Source organism: Mytilus trossulus, chromosome 2 (assembly GCF_036588685.1).
Source record: "Mytilus trossulus isolate FHL-02 chromosome 2, PNRI_Mtr1.1.1.hap1, whole genome shotgun sequence".
NCBI lineage: Eukaryota > Metazoa > Mollusca > Bivalvia > Mytilida > Mytilidae > Mytilus > Mytilus trossulus.
The window spans coordinates 52123060-52144585 of record NC_086374.1 but is presented as its reverse complement, the minus strand read 5'-3'; the positions used below and the strand labels follow the sequence as shown (position 1 = coordinate 52144585).

At 32.1% G+C, this 21526-nt stretch overlaps 2 protein-coding genes across 3 annotated transcripts; both read right to left on the bottom strand.

Annotated features, from left to right (window-relative positions):
* Positions 1-6952: 6952 nt before the first annotated feature.
* On the bottom strand, positions 6953-10611 carry LOC134705222 (acetylcholine receptor subunit alpha-like). The gene is made up of 2 exons (XM_063563986.1): positions 10378-10611; positions 6953-8313 (listed from the first exon to the last, which is right to left on the bottom strand). The coding sequence occupies exon 2, from the start codon at positions 8285-8287 to the stop codon at positions 7097-7099; it is 1191 nt and encodes a 396-aa protein (XP_063420056.1). The 5' UTR covers positions 8288-8313; positions 10378-10611; the 3' UTR covers positions 6953-7096.
* Positions 10612-17631: 7020 nt separating this feature from the next.
* On the bottom strand, positions 17632-21439 carry LOC134705221 (uncharacterized). 2 transcript variants are annotated; one of them, XM_063563984.1, is made up of 3 exons: positions 21333-21439; positions 20020-20120; positions 17632-18485 (listed from the first exon to the last, which is right to left on the bottom strand). In XM_063563984.1, the coding sequence occupies exons 1-3, from the start codon at positions 21347-21349 to the stop codon at positions 17692-17694; spliced, it is 912 nt and encodes a 303-aa protein (XP_063420054.1). In that variant the 5' UTR covers positions 21350-21439; the 3' UTR covers positions 17632-17691. The 2 variants fall into 2 exon arrangements, with proteins under 2 accessions (XP_063420054.1, XP_063420055.1); XM_063563985.1 differs by lacking the exon at positions 20020-20120 and having other exon boundaries at positions 21333-21391.
* Between the last annotated feature and the right edge of the window lie 87 nt (positions 21440-21526).

Here is a 21526-nt window from a genome sequence, read left to right as displayed (position 1 = left end):
AGAACGAGAGAGCTGATTATCTAAGTAGAATTATTGATTCAGATGATTGGGCTATTTCTGAATTTGTATTTCAGATAGTTGAATCCCTTTGGGGACCTAACGAGGTTGATTGGTTTGCCTTTGACGACAATTTTAAATTGCACGTTTTTAATTCAAGATTTTGTTTATTTCTTAGGTGGTAGATTCTTTAGATCTTCCTACTTACAAAAATGCTTATATAGCTGGTAAGAGTAAGAAGGCCATATTTGGCAATGTTGATTTAACTTTTGGCATGTTAGCGTTACGGATGGATTTTTCATCCAGTTAGCTCATTTTGATGTTAGCATGTATCATAGATCTCTCTTGATTTTTTCTTATAAACTGTTATTTTATATGGATTTCTTGTGTGTTTGTGTTGACAGTGGCGAATATTAGTGACATTTAGATTGTAGTATTAAGATGATGATGTGATGATTTTAAATGATTTTCATTAATTATGTTTCCTTTCAATAACACATATATTTTTGCAGGCATTCGCTGGAGAATTTCAGAATATACCTGTCTCTTTAGTTAGTAAAGTGAATTTACTTCCAGAATTACTTTCGGAATCTCGAGCTGCATCTACAACAAGAGGGTATTATCAAAGTGTTTTACGATGGAAAAATGGGCTATATTGAACGGAATTGAAATTTGTGGTATTCTACCAGCTAAAGCTTTTCACGTAGCTATATATTTAGCTTCTCTGACACAGTCGAGCAATACTGTTAGTCCAGTTGTGCAGGCGTTTTATTCTTTAAAGTGGATGCATTAACTAATTGGATCTTTATGTTCACCGACTGATTCGTCTTTAGTTATTAATGTGTTAGAAGGTGCAAAACGCAGTTTGGCTACTCGTATGAATAAAAAGGAACCCATTTCGGTGGAATGGCTGCATAAAATGTATGATGCCATGTTTTCTTTTGATAACTTGTATAATCAACGTATAATTTGTGCTTGTTTCACTGTATTTGCTGGTTTTTTGAGAGTTTCTGAGATGCTTAATATTAGAAGAAGTGATATAGTTATTTTAGAGTGTTATATGTCAATTCTAATACAACATAGTAAAACAGATGTATATAGAGATGGAAATTCAGTATTAATCGCTCGTACACATTCAAATAAGTGTCTCGTTAAAAACATGGAATTACATTTGCAGTGGGCTGATATTTCATTTGATTCTGATGAGTTTATTTTTTGAAATCTAACAAAATGTAAAGATGCCTATGTTTTGCTTAAAGAGAATATCCCTTTGTCATATTCAAGAATGCGTTAGCTCTTTATCAAGGCTTTCAAGTCTTTTGTTCATAACATAAAACGATATGGATTGCACAGTTTGAGGTCTGGGGGTGCTAGTGTTTGTGCTAATTTGGGTTTACCAGACCGCCTTTTTAAGAGGCACGGTAGATGGCGTTCTGAAACAGCCAAAGATGGTTATGTTCAGGATTCCTTAGAAGATTTGCTTAAAGTCTCCAAAATTTTAGGGTTATAGATAAATTGCTTTAATTTTGAATTATTTTATTGCATGATATAAAACTTTCTTAAATTTTTTCCCTTTCTTTGTGTTTCGGCCATCGACTCTCGTATGGTATTGCACTTTACTATTTCTTGTTATTATTATTATGAGAATAATATGTGGTTTTGATATATGAGTATTAACGGAAGAAGAAATATAATTTCAATCGGTTGAATTTATGAATAAGTATGAAATTATTTTCTTCTAAATTGTCTGCCCATAGGTGGCGTTTTAAGGTTATGTGTTTCATCTGATTTGGCGGTTAAATCATTCGGCACGACAGGGTCCACTCGATCGGTCACGTTTATTTTTTATACTACGGTTTTCATAGATTTTGTATCATGCAGTAAGAGATTTTTTTGCTTTACATGTGTGGGTTCACTGAATGAGCTATTTATATATTTATACGAGGAAATTATAAAGATGTGTATATTTTGTACATGAGATATATTATTAAATGGTAATTAAACCAGCCATCGGCTCTGTCGTGTTGTATTGCACTTTACTATTTCTTGTTATCATTATTATGAGAATACTATGTGGTTTTGATATATGGGTATTAACGGAAGAAGAATTTATAAAATATATGTTTTTACCCACGCTTGTAGGCATAGGCGCATTAAGTGTTTACAAAACGCTCCTTTGATCGTTGAATCCATTTTGATTTTAGCACTCTAAATTAAGTTTTCCTCATAAAAATTAAACTCACGTATAATGCAAAAAACAAACAAAAAAGTTTGAATTAGAGCTGTGAGTCACTTACCTTTTGAAATTATAGAATTATGGCCCGTTATTACTTGAAATATTACATTTTTTTGCTTTCCGTACTCTATCGTCAGTTTTAAACCAAAACTCGAATCAAAGTTTCGAATTTTGACATCGAGTTACTAACCGTTCTTTAGTTTTTGACCTGTATAACTTAAAAAATTGTATTTTTTTCGTTTCTGCACTGTAAGAAGTTTTTAAAAGAAGCAGTGACATCTCAGTGCGCTCGAAAAGTATTTTACGTATTATAAGCAAGCTAAGGTAGGGTATTAATTTCTCCAGGCACTATCAAATTTAATTTGATCATTTCATTGAATAGTCTCTGTTAGGGTATGTCGTTTAGAAGCCGAACTTGTGTGCATTATACACAGTTTATTTGTCGGATGGGCTCCACCTTCCTCATACTGTATACTTGTATAATCTGTGTAATGCTTGTGTCTTTTTCACTAGTTGGAAGATTTCGTAGATATTGAGGTGAGCATTATATGGTCTCTTTGTTATCTCGTTGTGGCAACTTCTAGGTGGTCGGTAGTACCGGGTCCTTCGGTCAAAAAGTGGTTCTGTCATGTAGTCGATAAAAGTTGGGACGAATGATACCGTAAGGACATAAAAAAAAAAGCGGAAAATTAACTGGCAACATTATATAAAAAGAAAAGATTAAAAAAAAAAGTTCTATAAACCACAACATAGTAAACTAAAGTCTGAGCAACGCGTCGTCCTTGTACAATGTACGTTGTCACTCTCTGAGTATTTTTACAATAATGGAAACTACAAGTATCATTTCTGATATCAGGACAAATCACTGCCATTATATCTACGTTTTCAACATCTTTAGCCTACCATCCATCTCCTACTGCATTGAAAATAAAGGGAAGGAAATTTGTTTTTTTTCTCCCCAAAAACTGATTTTAAAACATAAAACCACATAACTCTGAAAATAAACTTATCAAATTTACCAGGATTCGATTTTATATATTTTCGCCAGATGTGCGTTTTGTCTACGGAAGACTTATCAGTGACGCTCGAATCAAAAATGTTAAGACGGCATAATAAAGTTAAAAGTTAAAGAGCATTACGGACCAAAACTCCTAAGCTTTTTGCCAAATATAGCAAAGCTAATCTATTCCTGTGGTAGAAAAACCTAAGAAGTTCCCAAATTCAAAGTTTTGCAAACAGTTGATTTATGATAATAACCAAATCAATGATAATTCATGTCACCATATAATTGCTGACTTCTGGGCTTGTGATACCCTCGGAGAATACAAACTCCACCAGCAGAAGCATCGACCAGGTGGTTGTGAATAAACTAATCATAGATACCAGGATGTAAATTTAACTCTAAAATTTATAAAAATCAAAAGGGAGCTCATGCAAATAGATATAATCAATTCACCAAAGTTTCATGCAAATTGTTTAACGCGTTTTAGAGTTATTGTCCGACATGTTGACGGACAGACGAAGAAACAATGTACTATAAATACGCCCGATAATCGGCAGCATAGAAATAGAGTTAAATGAAATGCAGGCAAACCGGAATGACACCTTGTAGTTTGGATATACGTATTAGTATTTTATAATTCAACTATGAAAATTTGAGTCTACTCGTTGGATATGAATTTGACAGTTAACGCCTTTTAAATGCGTATGAATTTTCATGAATATGTCAAAAAGAGACTCGAAAATAGAATAATCATTTTCGGTCAACTTTTCAAAAAAAAAAGACCATTTTATTCCGTACAAAGTGTTATCGAATAAACACTTTTTATATTATTGGAAATGAGACAACTTTATAAATATTAAAAAAAGATAATGCCATATCTACTTCCGGATGGCTAATGAAAACACTTTTTCCATGTTGTTGTTAAAGTTTAGAATTTATAATTATGTCAAAAATAAGTCAACTGGACAGGTCATCACATGATACTAAAAAATCTTTTTTTGTGAAATGAGATACCAATACAATGTTGCTTACATTCATTTCATAAACAACTGTATTGACTCTGGTTGAAAGTTGAATCCAAACAGTAGTATGTGATCTATTGCCGTCACTTGACATCCGTCAACGTCTGTCGTTTTCCGTTTTTTGACAGCTGCCATAACATGTACCCTAAAAATGTACTCACCTAAAACTAATTAGCAAAACTTACCTTTTAACGTTAGATCCAGAAACATTGTAAAAGTTAAATTGTAAACTGCTTCAATGTTCATCACAATAAGATGTACAAAATAGTTAACATGGCCGAATTAGACAATCGGTCGCTGATCTTCCTCTTGCAATAATATTTAAATGTATGTTTGCATCTTTGCAGAAACTATGACTATTAGAGAGAAACTTTCAAAAAGCAAAAATGTCGCTATATTAGGATTCAAACCCAAAATATTCAACAAACCCCAGATCTCATGTTATCGACCTTGATTTTTTTTCTATGTTTTGTAACATCGAATTTTAATACGAAAAATTCTGTATGTTCATGCCAGTTTTGAATCACAGCAGGCCACTTGGACTATTGATACTCAAGAAAACTTACAGTAAACCAGCTGATTTTTTAAAGGAGTTATTTACCATGTATGATAATTTTCCATTTCTCAATGTTTTCAAAGAATCCAACATGACCGATGCGTCAATTGATTCCTTGAAGGACTTGTTGTCCTTGAAAATGTAATTTAAATTTTCTTTGTTAAGCTTTTTTTACGGAAATGATAACAGATAGAGGGATGAAAAAGAAACGGATAGCATCGAATGTAGGTAATATATATTCAAAGTCTAAAACCTAAAACAGAGGCCGAGTTGTCTATGAATACAATGGAATATAAATGGATTATTAGACTTGTTTTAATCACTCAGGTTCCTAGTTTTAACGTAGATTTTGAAATGATTACTTCATCGGACGGCGTCTAGGTGATGAGGAAAGCTCGTATTTCCTTTTTGATGAAAAATTGTCTCTTTTATAACTCATCAACTTTTTTTTAAATTACAGCTGTTGTATGAACATAACTGTAAGGTAAATTTCGGTATTAACGAGTGTCTTATGGTTTTCTTTTGGAAAAAGCAAGAGATTTTTAATCATATGCTTGATGACAGATCTATATATAGCCAAAAGCATACTATTCCAGGTGCTATTATGCGGCTTTAAATGTCGATAAACTACATGTAGGTTGGAGTTTGTTTGATTGGGACTCGTGAGAATTATACTTGCTAATCATTCTCATAAATATTAATAGCAAATAAAATGAAAAAATATCATGCTGTATTTTGATTTAATTATTTAATATAGTGAATATACAGTATATGATATTGCATTGGTTAAAGTTTCGTATTTCATTTGATTTAAAAGATAGTGACAAGCGGTACAAAATATAAGTTATTTAGATTTGAAAGAGAAGAAAACATATACAGTAACTATTGTTTAAAAAGCTTATTACAGAATTAAGATACATAATTCATCATTTTATAGTATAAATCAAATCAACTGTAACAGTTGTTAATAAAAGGGTTACGTTTTAGTAAGCGAATATTCGTGTGTTCAAAAATCCAATGACAATGAAACAAATATTTGAATATTGTATTTTGATTTGTTTTTTACTTATATTGTCATTTGTTGTTAATAAACAAATATTTTGAATATTAGCCAATTACTTGTGATACAATTTAGGACCATATGACTACTTCGACTATAGACAAGTCTGTATATATATTCAGAAAAGCCAATCTGTAATCAAATGGGGAAAAAAGAGGTTTGGCATAAAAGTAACCATTTTATTATACCACAACCTGTTTTGACAAGTCATCATCAAATTGTGTCCCGCTCTAGTAATTTTTATAAATAAAGTTTCAATATAATTTCACAAATCGACTCTCTAATAAGGTGAGTTTGTTCTTATCACGAGCGTCAAATTATATAACAAATCATATGTATGATAAAAGAATAATCATATGAATAACATCTCAGCTCCTTTGTTCTAACAGGGGTGATCTGAGCCGGATCATCCCTACCAGATCACCCCAGTTTGAGTTTCTTTGTTATGCATGCTTTCCTTTGTTTTGTAACATTTTGGCGGGAATGTCAAATTCACTATAAAACTTATAATTAATTATACGGAAAAGACTACCTATCAAAATTCACGTAGGAAAATTTAGTGTATATGTTGGGATTCGAACTCAAGACATTTAGCATATCAAGCCACTACACATACCACTACACCAGGACGACTGGATACGAACTGATAGTAATTTGACATACGTAAAGAAAGCAAGATCTTTTATAAAGTGGGATGAGTTGTCAGACTCTTAATCAGTGGGGTTTAAACCTTTGTCGTCAATAAGTGAGTTTTAGAATGATTGTTCAATTTGATTTTACACTTTTTCAAATAGATGGCGAGTCGAAAAACAAGAGTGGGCTGATTTTGTTTTATCAAGTGGCGATATAGTGTGGACCGATTGGCAAGTGGGGCGAGTTGACATTGTTTGATATCTACTCATCATGTTTTTCGTCTTATCTTAAACAACTGGGATGTAAAAAAAATTATCCCACTCGGACGTTGTTTGTCAGTGTTAGATCACCCTCAAGTCATCGGGGTGATCTTACACTGACACACCGCGTCCTTATGGGATAAATATTAAATAGACGATAAAATCAATTGAATATCAGTGTCCTTTAGAGATTTTTATTTGTGCTAAAAGCAAATTACACGATAGAATAAATCATATATTTAAAATCAGTCCTTGTAGTTCATGTTTTTTTTGTGATATCTTGAATTCAAACTATGAAACAAATGATAAGATTAATGTAAACTCGGTGATCACACTGCGACATCTATGATATACAAAGCATTGACAATTAAAATCACAACAGTAATGAATATACTGCATACCATGTCAATTTCCTTTCCGACATCGGTCCATTCAATTTCCTCTTCCTTTTCCTTTGCACTATACTTTTCCTTTTTTCTCCTAGAACAACACATCTTACAGCGTACTATTCTTGAAGCATTTACAAATCCCCGCATAAACTTAGTAACTGGATATTCACGCTTCCGATGATAATATCGTGAGCTTAAAATAACCATGATAACAATGAAAGCACTAATGCAAACATCGGCAAATAAAAGAATAGATATTGAAGACAATCGTGGAATTGAAGTTGCGGGAAGATTTTCAGATGAAATAGTCAAGAAAACTGCGATTGCCAAAAGAACAGTTACAGCATATCCAACTCTTTCTCCGCTTTCTGTTGGAAGTAAAAACACAAAAATGTTTAAAATAATCATCATACTGATTGGGAGAATCAGGTTAAAAACGAAAAACATGGAATGGCGTTTTAGTTTCATTGAATATGTTAGAAGTTGAAGGTCTTTTCGTTTTGTAACACTTGAACCAATAAATTCCCATGTTTTTTGTGGATTTAACATCTCGTGCACAACAAAGTCGAAAATCGGTACAACGACTATTTCCTCATTTGTATATCCCCATGGTAATATCTCAAGATTGCAAACCTGTGTATCAAATGGATACCTCGAAACGTCTGCATTACAAAATACCTCATAATTATCTCCAGTGGTCCACGTAACAACACCATTACTCTGTACTCTTATCACATTTTCGTCTCTATAAATTAACTTTACACCATCATATGGATTTCCAATAATAAAAGATGGTTTCCAAATTATATGCTCTTGGAGAGTAAATTGTTCGATTCCATTTTCTGTGCTATTCCAAGGTATAGTCTGATCAACCCAACTTATATTAAAGTATCCGGTTAAACTTAATTTTCCCTCAACTTCATTAAATTCCTGGATATATATTAAATGAAAATAAATAGAAATATTCACTTTCGATTTATGGTCAAGGACTGGCCGCAAATTTATGTTTTTACCACCGGTTATATTTTTGAAGAACTTTTCAAAATTCCTATAAGATATCGAATAACTTTCTCTCAAAATTGATACTAGTATTATCAAAATTACTACACATCCACCATTTTGAATCTTCATTTTTCCAACTTATACTTGGAGTTTATCTGTCAATTAAAGAACATGAACATTTGATCAAGAATTCTAATTAACAAATATATTGTGGTATTTTTTATTTTTAACATTATATATTTATTCACAAAATGTGTTTGTTTCATTTCACTTCAAGAGGCCAAGCTTTTCATATCGTGTTCGTTTTTTGTTGTAACAAGCACAGCACAATAAAAGCATTCTATTTAATCAGATGTTGCAGTATATGGTAATTCTTATTTCAATTCTTCTGTGTTTAGCATTGTTTACAAAACAATTACAGCAGCCACGTGTGTTTTTAAAAAAACAATGAAAGACTCTTGTCTTTATTGAAGATGATTTATTCAATCTGAACTATTTATTTAAATTTTTGGATCGTTTCAATAGATGTGTATGTTATTCACGAAAACTAAGGCTTTGGTTTTATAAAACAATCTGCAGTTTGTTATAAAACATGTTAGTGTTTATCAACCATTAGATTTGAAACATGTTAGGGTTTATCAACCATTGCACGGCCCTTATCTCTTATATTTTGAAAAAGATACACCCTGCATTTGAAAATCTATTTTCAGTGAATTTAATATTTCCATGACGAATCGTTGGCTATTTTTTTTGTCTAAATCATATTGTCAATCAACCAACAAATAAGACTGATGCAATCTTTATATAGCAAAACCTAAGCATTTCGAATAGTTCAATATGTTATAACCAGTTGTTGATTTAAAAAAACAAAACTATTTATGATATTTTACATCAATACAGAAATGCTGACTAACATAGGTGTTTCATCATCCTGAGACGAAATTTCTACTGGGTAGAAATGGACCTAGTGGTTGTGAAAATTATTCAAGTCTACATAATATCAATCAAAACTGTTGGACGGAGAACTCAATACAAAGTTGACGAGTATTGTAACGCCTAACTTTCAAACAATTTTGCAAAATACGAATAAAGCTTTTGAAGTAGGAAAACATTAAGATTTCGAATATTTTCATATCAACACAGGAACAGCAGTGATACAATCGGAGGCTAAATATAAACCAAGTAATTTACAGCTTCTATATATATATAAATTAAAACATAGACCTTTTTGGAATAATAGAAGTACATATCAAAAGATATTGTAACAAAAATCTGACCTTGACGAAGAAATGCATAAAAAAATAGTATCGCATACACATATCAGGGTAATTATTGTAATGCACTGGTTACAAAATTTGACATGTTGAGTTTAGACACAGGGCACACAAAGTATAGAATATGCATAAAGTATTTTCCACTACACATTAGGTACTGGCATCGGTACCTGTTATATCTAAAAATATATTTACTCATAACAAAACGTGTCTGAACAACTCGTATGGACACGCTTAAATGCTTAACTGCCGTTTTTACACCGCAAATTCTACTCGGAGTGCAGACAAAGCACTGCATCTGAACATTTAAAAGCAAGGCATGAGAGTTCAAATGCATGTTATGCTACAGAAAATTTAAACTTAGCAGGATTTCGCTGAGCATTATGTTTTTTACTGCATCAGACATTTTAAACTATTTTTTATAAAATTGAGAAAGGAAATTGGGAATGTGTCAAAGCGACAACAACCCAACCATAGAGCAGACAAAATATAGTTTGTTATGTTGTTCTGTTACGCAACTGTCATTAACTATTTTGTAGTACATCATGACGATCGTTCTCTATATTGAAATAGATTGATATGTGTTCAAAGCAAAACAAAAAATACTTTTTTTTTATTGTTGAAGGTCGTATGGTTATTTATTATTTCTAACATACACTTTATCTATACTTTCGTGGATCGTTGTCTCATTTGCAATCAAACAACATCTCTTCATCTGTATATAAGAAAGAAGAAAAAATGAACACAAGTTCAAAATTCCAAATGCAAGGCTTGGTCTGCGCTAAGAGCATGTAGGGGTGTAGTTAGCGTGGAGAACCGGAGGAACCTTGGGGATTATATGCAGGTACTGAACAACGAAATCAACAAGATCATTTATAATAAATGATCAACAAGATCATTAATTATTAGTTATTAAAAAAATATTTTAAGAATGAATAGACTTACCTTTAATGCGTTTCTGGTTTGGTTTAGAATGTTGTCGTTATGTTCAAAGTGGTGAATACTTTATCATTTATAAACTGTTAAAAAGTTACATAAAATCCAACACTATGTCAGCAATTATATATCCACCATATTGAAATCCCATCTGATTAGTAATTAGTTTTAAATGGATTGAAAAAGAATAAAGCGTTAACATTGTTTGAACTATGGTATAATAGATACTTTCAATAACATGACTGTCAGTCATAAGTTTAATGCCTTACGGAGGGACAATTGACTGCCCATAATTACTGGAATCGAATTTATTTTAAAATCAACCCAATCTGTTTTTTAAATCTTCACATATTTCATTATTAAATGGATGATAATTGTATTATGTCAACAACCTTTTAACATAATAATTGATCAAGTTACGTGTTATCAAATACATCCATCATGTTTTCAAAGGCTGAATTATTAATTACGTAGTCGTAGTTTGGTCTTAAAATTTTATTGTTTTTTAATTATGAAGCGAGAATTGTTCATTTATAATTTAGTGGTTAAACCTGGAGTTTCAACCTCACTCGAAAGTAAATGATGGATTTGATTCTTTGTAATATATAAATTCAGATCATTGATGTACATGTATTTAGTAGATACAACTATGTAAACAGTACATAAAAGACCGTCCCGTACCAAATCTTAAGCTTTAGGATTTGTCTACCAAACTATGGTTTGACCTGAATTTACTTATTAAATGAACTACACAATTCCATACTCTGAAAGGTTCACAATGTCTCAGCTTAGATATAGACAATAAATGTTTAGTGTCTTTCAAAATGGTTACATAGCCAAACAAGTACATGTACAAAATTGAAGAGCATTGAGGACCCAAAATTCCAAAAAGTTGCTGTGCCAAATACGGCTAAGTTAGTATAAATTATTCCTGGGATAAGAAAATCCTTAGTTTTTCGTCAAATTCAATATTTTGTAACATGAAATTTATAATAATGACCATATAATAGATAGTCATGGCAATACTGAAGTGCTGACTATACTGGGCTGGTGATACCCTCGGAAAAAACAGATGTAATACGAGCTCCAGCGAGTTATTACTCCTGTTTCGAGTGTGATATAAAATACAGCTGATATTTAAAGACACTAAACAGTTATTTTCTTTATCCTGCAATTAATGTTATATACTTTTTTGCTTTGAAAGACAGAAAAACTAACATTTATTGCAATTATTTCGGATTATTAAAAATCTTTTGAGCCCCGCGTAGTAACAAAATCACACATTCAGCTGAAGACGGTTTCGCAGAAATAAACACGAATTGTCAACAAAAATACATCGCTCAAAGTAAATGAATATTCTTTATAACATAGCAACTAATTTCAACAGTTAAGATAAATAACAAAACATTGTCCGATTCCCACCAAAAGTGTATGATTTGTCATACGCTTCAAAATCTTGAGCTGAACATATCATTCACTAATCATGCTGAAATTGTAGATACTGAAAGCTAGTTCAAGGCCGCATTTTCAACTGATAGACAAACAATATTCTCATATATGAAAATCCCAATCGTGTCGATTAAAAAATGTCTCAAAACTTAAGTTCACATTTTAATGTTTGATGGGGCAGAACTTTAAAAGTGTACAGTGATTCTTGTTCTCACAACAGTTATTATCATAATTATGTATACATAAGACTTATAACGGAATTAAGAAGGTACCAAGAAACATTTTACAGTTCAATTTAATGATCACGAATGGAAGGAAATGGTACGGAAGTTTACATAGGATAAAAAGAAATTGATAGCACTTTTTGCCGAAAGACTTTAACGCTTCTTTGCATTACAGCTCTTCTATAAAAGCATGTAAAATAAAACTTTCATGAACTTGCTTGCTATGTTTGCTTTGATGTTTTCACACATTAAGTAGCGGAGTTTCAATACATACTGTGATTGATAGGACAATAAAAACTGACAGGAATTAAAGTTAATGTTATTGTCCAAACACATTCTAGTATATAGTGAACAGACTACTTACCTGTCGTTTACAAACATCCAAACAATCACAACAAGCAAGTTGATCAATGGTTTACTTTGCATACATTTATAGAAGAGCTGTAAATTCTAAAAAAAATCTTCTTTTCGTAGATGGATAAATCCTCAACAAAATCTCAATAACTTTGTTAGAACTATTAAAGGTTTTAAATAAAATTTTCGTGTATTTGATCCACTTTTTTCTCTTGACGAGGCATGTTAGCTGTTCGTATGCTGTTGCACCTGGCGCACGTAAACTTTCACATTTCCATCTTCTTTTCAGAAATATATTACCCAACTCATACTTGACAGGATTATTATCCTAGTAACCGGTGTAACCAATGTATTAAAAATAAAGTATTAAAAATAACATGAGCAACACGACGGGTGCACATGTGGAGCAGGATCTGCTTTACCAGTAAAATAGGGACGGACGATACCAAAGGGACAGTCAAACTCATAAATCGAAAATAAACTGACAACGGCATGGCTAAAATGAAAAATACAAACAGACAAACAATAGTACACATGACTTACCATAGAAAACTTAAGAATAAGCTACACGAACTCAATAGAAAAACTAGGAGTGATCTCAGGTGCTTCGGAAGGGTAAGCAGATCCTGCTCCACATGTGCACCAACTCATACTTGACCGGATTATTATCCTAGTAACCGGTGTAACCAATGTATTGAAAATAAGTTAAAAAAATCCACAATACTATATTCATTTTATGTGTCAATTTGTTCGAAAAAAAGTCAAAAAGAAGAGATTTTTTTTAATGATTATCTGTCGCTTTCTAGATCTATGCTTAGCATTTATTTCAGATGACTTCTCACCCTTATGACCCTGCAGTCTTTCATAACTTTATTCATAAACATATATTAATATAAAAAACAAAAGGCTGCAACTGGTAGTTATGTATTCAAAAAGATTCGTTATCGAGAATATTTGTGCTGTGAGGGTCAAAATCTTAAATTGCTTATAAATGTTGTTAGACCCAGTTCCGTTTTCTGATCTGAATTTTCTGAAATGTGCAAGGTACAATGTAGATAGACAGTATGAAGCGTATGAAGCTACGAGATATTTTGATGTTTGAAATTGAAGGCACAATTAACAAAGCAGTTTGCTTGCAAATACTTTTAACTAGATTTTTTTAGGATAATGTACTCTTGTGTTGATTCCATGCTAAACATAACAAAAATCTCTGTACAAAAGTCTGTGAATTTTCTACAATAATAGTGGTTTTATTTTCACCAAATTCTCTTTTTCTACTAAACGTTTTCTACGAAGAAAAAAATATTGATCAAAGTACTTAATTTGCATCTCTGAACCCCCCAACCCCGGCTTGTTTTTATTTGGAAGGAGTCTATAAATGGTCAATTACAGACAGTCGAGTATGCATTTTACATTCGAGGCGTGTTTGCGTTGATGGTTGAAGTCCTTATCTGACTTTAGATTCAGTTTTTTTTTAATATAAATTAAGGCTACATTTTAATATAATAATACTAAGAATTCACAATATCAAAAAATGAAGAAAAAAATGGGTAAAGTGAAATATCTTAGTAACGAGTCATTACTACAGAGAAGGTGTGTTTGACACACAAAACTTCAAAGCTTAGTGAGTGATATTACCAATATTGAAATAAAAGTGTATTTCTCATTTGGGTATTTTTTCCGTTCACTCATTTTCAATTAGAATTAAGGCAGAAAAGTAGGACACATTGTTTACTCCCGCCCCTCAATTCTTTATCAAAAATATTAATTTTGGAATTTTGAAATGAAAAAGCTAAGAAATCTTATTTCTGTTAGTGTTCTCTAGGTTATCTCGTCTTCATTCTCTGACAAATTCTAGTCTGCCCATCTATAAAATAGTGAATTTGTTTTAGTGTTCTATGGAACTTTCGAAAAAAATACCTGACAATCGTTCAGACAAAAAAAAATAGGTTGAAAAAGTCTTACAGATACAGCAAGTGATTCTAATTAATAGCTATAAGACACATTTTTCTTTTAAAATACAACTTTTAAATCTTACGGGATACTAATCCAGGCTTAAAACGTTCACTGTGACCTCGCTCGAACTTACCCCCCCCCCCCCCAAAAAAAAACACAAACTAATAAAACACAAAAAACCGCAATACTATTGTCATTCTATTAGTCAGCACTAAATTGTTCACAAAGAAATGTGTTTTAAGCTGATAAAGACACATGATTCAAATGTCCTTTTTTGTTTATGCTCTCCATTTTTATGGAAAACCTTTTACAGTTTGATTTTATGGGTTGTTGTTGAAGGTTGTAAGATGACGTATGGTTGTTAACACATACTTCCTTTGGTTTCTTATGGAAGTTTGTCCATTGACAAACATATCACATCATCTTCTTTATATAAGTATTATAAAATTTACAACGTATTTTGGTGATCATGCAAAAGGACCGTAATTACGAGAATCGTAAACATATCTCTTATCTTAAAAGGGCCAAGAGGGGTTCCATTAACAGGTCAAGAAATAAGATAACAGTTAATTTAAAAAAAAATAAAAAATTAGGGTTATTTCTTTCTCTTATAATAACGATAAACAGATTCACAACAATGTCAATTTCAAGAAAATTAGTCAATAACAGTAAAGCATCAATGATCTTGAATATATGCCACTTTTAACTAAAACCTAAATGTACAGAACCAGGACATAGGAGCACAGAACCAGGACCGTTTTTCTTATCATCAGCACATCGTCAGGACAATTTCGTTTGGCGAACTTCCACGACTTTTGCAAAAACAAATTGTTGTAATATTTTTTGAATGGTACTAATGACGTATCAGAGAAAAATAAAGCAACGAAACGGTTGTTTTATTGCCGTTCTGATACAATGTAAACAAACCCACCAGCACAGAATCAGGACCCATCAGCACCCGACAGGACCAAATCACCAGCACAGAACGTTTTCTCGCAGGACAACCTTACCCACCGTGACCTAGTGCCTTTTTCCTGTTGGGATGTACAAGTACCCGGCCACGTCTAATCTATTTTGTCCATTTGACGAGTTAGGCCTTTTTCAACCGATTTTTACAGTTCGTTCTTATGTTGTACTGTTATATAACTGTCCCATGTTAGAAGGGGGATGGGATCCAGCTAACATTTTTAACCCTGCCATTTTATGTGTGTATGTGCCTGTCCAAAGTCAGGAGCCTGTAAATCAGTGATTGTTGTTTGTTTATGTATTACATACTCATTTTTTGTGCATACAGAAGGCTGTTAGTTTTCTCGTTTGAATTGTTTTACATTGTCATTTCGAGGCTTTTTTTAGCTGAATATGCGGTATGGGTTTTGTTCAGTGTTGAAGGTTGTACGGTGACCTTAAATTGTTTATTTCTGGGTCATTTTGGTCTCTTGTGTTGAGTTGTTTCATTGGCAATCATATCACATCTTCTTTTTGTTATATTTGCGCCGTCTTTATTGAAATGGTCGTGATATGTTCTTTTCCATACTATCAACTAATCTGAATAAGTGTTGTATTTAAGCATAGTATATATCTGAGTATTTTTTAATTCATAAAAACGGTGACAGGCTACATGTTGAAAGTGGTTTGCTATACTCAAATAAAAGAATGCTCATTTGAGTAACATTAAATTTCTTGGGAAAATTTTATTCGGTTAACGAAACACCAAAATACTAGTAAAATATTTATCAATTTGCATATAATGAAGCGGCGATTGTTAAAAAAAAAGTAAAATAATAAAATTACTGAACTCCGAGGAAAATACTAAACGGAAAGTCAGTAATCAAATAACCAAATTATAAGCTCAAACACATCAAACTGACTTAGTACAGGCATTTTGTTATGTGGAAAATGGTAGATTAAACCTGGTTTAATAGCTAGTTTAACCTCTCACTTCCATGACAGTCGCGTAAAAGACGCTAATGTTTTTGAATTTGAATCACCTAAATACCTCATGGAGGTTTAATGTTTAAAATGTCGATTATTCAACTTTGGAAAATATTTGTTGTAAATGTCAAATGTGGTGACAATGACGTTAAAAACGAAAATGATATATATCGTTACTCTTGAACGTCAGACATGTTAACTAGTCTTATACAAAAATCATAGAGCTTCTGCAAATTGTTGAATTTGACATGACCAAAATTCGGATCCAGGGGGTGGCCTACCCCCTTTGGTAGGAAATATTTGGTTGATTATACAGGGAATCACTTTTAAAGCTTATTTATGTAAAAAAATGAACGAAAAACAAATATGTAACACATAAAAAACGACAACCACTGAATTACAGGCTCCTGACTTAGGACAGGCACATACATAAATAATGTGGCGGGGTTAAACATGTTAGCGGATCCCAACCATCCCCCTTACCTGGGACAGTGGTGTAACAGTACAACATAAGAACGAACTATAAAAAAAAAATAAAAAGTAAAATCACAAAAATACTGAACTCAGAGGAAAATCAATTTGGAAAGTCCATAATCACATGGCAAAATCAAAAAAACAAAAAACAAAACGCATCAAAAACGAATGGACAAGAACTGTCATATTCCTGACTTGGTACAGTTGATGTTTGCCTTAGTGTTTTTTGCTTAACATAGAATAGTTAAATCGAGCATTGCATTTGCATTTATTCCATTCCAAGTATTGGTTGGGTGTCGTATTGCTCTTGTCTTTTGTTCTATATGTTGTGTTTTATGTATTATTGTTTGTCCTTTTCTTTTTTATAACCCTGACGTTGTCAGTGGGTTTTTTTCGACGTATGAGTTTGAATGCCCCTTTGGTATCCTCCGCCTCTTTTTTTATATTGGATTTAAAATGTGAACAGCTATACACCATCAGACGGCCTTCCAACACCGTATGTAAATATATGAAGCAAAAGCGAAAATCAATAGCCTTTTGACCTATTTCTTTTATAATTTATAAGGCAAAAAATTCTTAGCTTCAATGGGGGGGACTATCATCAGTTCTTTTCCTAAAAAAAATGTTTGATCCCAAATTTGATGGAAAAAATATTGTGGTCAAGCAGGTGACAAATAAATATTCTGAATCCAGATTTTCAACACACTTTATATCGTTCAGTTTTTGAGAAAAAAAATAATAATTTGATTAAAAGCGTTTCATAAAATATAAAAAAAAAAGCGAGAAAAAAATTCTAACTCAGACAAAATATCCCCCCCCCCCATTCTTGAAGTTAAATGATTGCTCCCTAATTGATGAAATAGACATAAAGAAATCATTTATCTGAATATAATATCTTTAAATACATTTACATAATAACAGTCATTTTTGTAGATTAAAGTTTTGACGTTGCTTGAGTTTCCAATCTTATTTCTTCTTCTGGTGAATGAGAAAAGAATTCAATTGAAGCTTGACAACATATCTCTCCATTTTGATTTAGAATTTCAAAATGAGCTTTGTTTGGTGCGTGAATATCATCCCATGAGTAGAGATCAAGCGATTCAAGTTCAAGGGATTCCTTCTTGAACGAAACTGTGATTGATTTTAGTCCATTCTTCAATGACTGACTATTAATAGTTTTGTAGAGCGACTTTCGTGCAAAAACACAACATGAGTCGTAACAGAAATTTCCATAGTTTGCCCAGCTAGTATGCTCATAAACATCACAATCACGTGGGTGAACAATTATTTTATCTTCTAAACATTGGTCCGGTCGTAACAAATGGTCCATTTTTAAAGGACGAACAACTTCCGGTTTCAAGCTACCATACTTGTCCATCCACCATTTTGGAAATGCAGTTGGTTTCCGGGTAGCTGGATCGATAAGAACATGATGCACAAAAAATTGTGCATAAGGTTTTGACACTTCTGGACAGGTAAGGATACTTGAAATGCGTTTCGAAGAATTTCCTATATAGGCTAAAGAATGTGTTACTGAGAGTGGATATTTCGGGGTATTTTGCAAATATACTGAAGGAGATACTTGTAATTGAATTGTTGCTATATAAATCAGGTTATCTCGTGCTAACCTTTCCATGTCCAGAAATGATTCTGATTTCTTTGGCCAAAAACTTGTTACTCTTGAAGATTCAACTACCATAAGTAAGCTCCTTGGTCTTATCATTCCAGCTAGAAAATAGAAGATATCATTTAATGAAAATGTTTAAATCCATTAAAATATAACAATGCAACATAATTTATATCATTTCTTCAAAATCATATAATCGACTGTCATTGACATTTAAAAATTCATTAAATAATTATTATAGATATTATTTAGACATTTTAAAGGATGCATTAACTTTTCCAGATTGTATTTTTATCAATAATTATTATTGACTTTTGACGAGACCAATACGTTATTTAATATGAACATGTCCATATTATATCGACCGAGGACGATAACCGAGGTTTAAAATTATCCAGGGACTTTCTATACATAGTATAGTATAGAAAGTCCTTGAATAATCTAATAGGCCCATATATAAGGTATTTACTGTGTGAAAGTCTTTAATTTATTTGTTACATGTATAGTGTATCATTGAAATGGACTACAATACTTTTTCCGCGTAATTTACATTGTATTTTGAATATTGACCGTCAATATATAATATATGAATAAGAACAAAGCGATAAAAATATAATGATGAAATTTCGGATTCGCATTAACAGGGGAAGACCGCAGGTCTTGCGAAGGTGTCAGACATATATTGTTAATGCTATACAGTGGCTTTTTAACGCGAAATATATCAGTCATCCCAAACGATGTAGCCTTTCACACAAAAGTGAGTTAAGTGGCATATGAGAATTTCTAATTTTAGATGAGAACGTGTTTTAGCCAGACTGCTACTTAAAAGACTAAAATATATGGACCAAATGACATACCTTAAGTTTGTAATTTGACATCATAACAGTGTAGGTGTGTTCGAATAAAAAAGTATCACATATAAAAAAAAAAAAAAAAAAAAAAAAAAAAATAAGAACAAAGCGTCCATAAATAAATACACCTCAATACCCGTTTAATCACGTGATCGTAAAAACAATTCTAATATGACATGCTTCTTTCGGTTTGTGAACAAACCAATGCTCTAAATCCAATAAAATTTGTTTACACATGCGTATATTGACTACTTCAAAATAATGAATTTTAACGAATTATCATGCACATATATATTTCCTTAACTTTAAAACACTTTCAAACTCTTAAATGATGCACATGATGTTACCAATTAATTTATTATGACTGTAATGTGTTGCATTCCGAATTGACATCTTTGATCTAGATACGTTCAAACACCTCCCTCTGAAAAACCACAGTGCCAGCCGTTTGCTTCTTTACAAACAAAAAAAGGGAGGTCCATGGAAGAGCCTACACAATCGCTTTTACACTTATATTTATCGGACATAGACATTACCTTAATTGTCCTATTCAGAATCGAAATACTTGATGCAAGCTATACTTTATTGTAGTTTTAACATGGGTATGCATTATCCTCACTATCGCTCAGGCAAAAATAATCACGAATATAATGCCTACCCATGTTAAAACTACAATAAAGTATAGCTTACATCAATTATAATTTCTTAAATACAAAAATAAGAGTGCTACACCGTATGTTACAAAATTTATATTTATCTGCCACAAAGCTGTTTGATATCTTACCTGCGTTATCAAATGCTTCGTATGAAAAACCTCCAGGCAAGTTGACTTTAAAAATAAACGGAGATACATGTTCCACACTGTAGTTTATTTGCCGAGCTATTCTGAAAAACAAATACACTAAATGTTACAACCTAGTAAGAAGTTGACCATTTAGTGATTTTTGGGTTTTTGTTTGTTATTTTAGTGGTAATTTCAACTAAAGGCTTTAAAGTCTAGAGCCTGTGTCACTGTTACCTAGGTCAATGAGCATTTTCAATCAGAAGACTGAATAAAAGTGACTATTTGAATTTAAAATTCAAACTATATTTAATTTAGTATATTTGAATTTATTTCCATATATTATTCCATTTAAATCAGAAAAGTACAACTTTTATGTTGTTTTCTTATGTCCTTGACATTGTCGAAATAGGATAATTTTGATCTGAGCGTCACTGATGAGTCTTATGTAGACGAAACGCGCGTCTGGCGTATAAAATTATAATCCTGGTACTTTTGATTACTTTTTATGTTCATAAAACTAATATAGACGAGGAACCTCGTTCGATATCTCCTTCATAAATCACGAACTATAGGAGGGTTCCTGATCCCGAAATCTCGGGCTTAAAATCACGAAATCCCGAATTTAAATGAAGTAAATCCCGACGTCCCGAAATCTGAAAAAAAAACGGATCCCGTAAAGGTCAATCCCGAAATCCCGAGCTCAAAAACACACGACCCCGGAGTCCTGATAAAGGTCACAATACTAGTGACTCTCAAAATATTAGGCATGTCTATGTTCAAACATATAAAAGTGAAATTCGGAAAAATATGCTAGTAGGTCGAAAATACAATACACGAGGATACTATATTCCATTTGTAAAAAGTGAAATCTCAAAAATACTGAACTCCGAGGAAAATTCAAAAGGGAAATGGTAAAACTAAATCATTTATAAACACATCAAACGATATATTCCATTTGTAAAAAGAACGTATTCTTTTGAGACGCTTATATAAACAGTTGCAACAAAACCCTAAGTCACCTCTCCGATCTCGCCTTTAATCTCTCGGACTATGGATTTTGTTCAATTCTTGTTTGTAAATGACATTCTTACATATGAAAATACACTCATACTATGGATTGTTCATTTACTTGGTTTATAAACGTTAACATTTTCCCTGTCGGGATTTATAGTGTGAATTACATATATTGAAAGGTTCGGCATCGCTATCGTGCAATATCTGCATGCTTTCATGAATTATTCTTTTTATAATTGTTTGTATACCATGCAAATATTTTTCAGTATTATATAATACAATAAAAATCTTTTACATACCTTTGAAATGCTAACATAATCAATTTGTATTCGTATGGACTGTGACCTTTTTATTACTTGTTAATTCAGTGTAAATACATTCTACTTACAACTCACCTGGATTTCCTGACTTATCCGCTTTCGTCGATTTGTAAACTAAAGATCACTAAACTGATATAAAGAAATCATATAATTTCAAACAACTTCTCCTCTGA

Bases quoted from the DNA above. Each gene is read 5' to 3' on its own strand.
- LOC134705222 (XM_063563986.1), bottom strand. From the start codon at position 8,287: ATGAAGATTCAAAATGGTGGATGTGTAGTAATTTTGATAATACTAGTA.
- LOC134705221 (XM_063563984.1), bottom strand. The intron at 18,486-20,019 runs GTAAGATATCAA...TCTATTTTCTAG, and splicing joins CGAAGCATTTGATAACGCAG to CTGGAATGATAAGACCAAGG.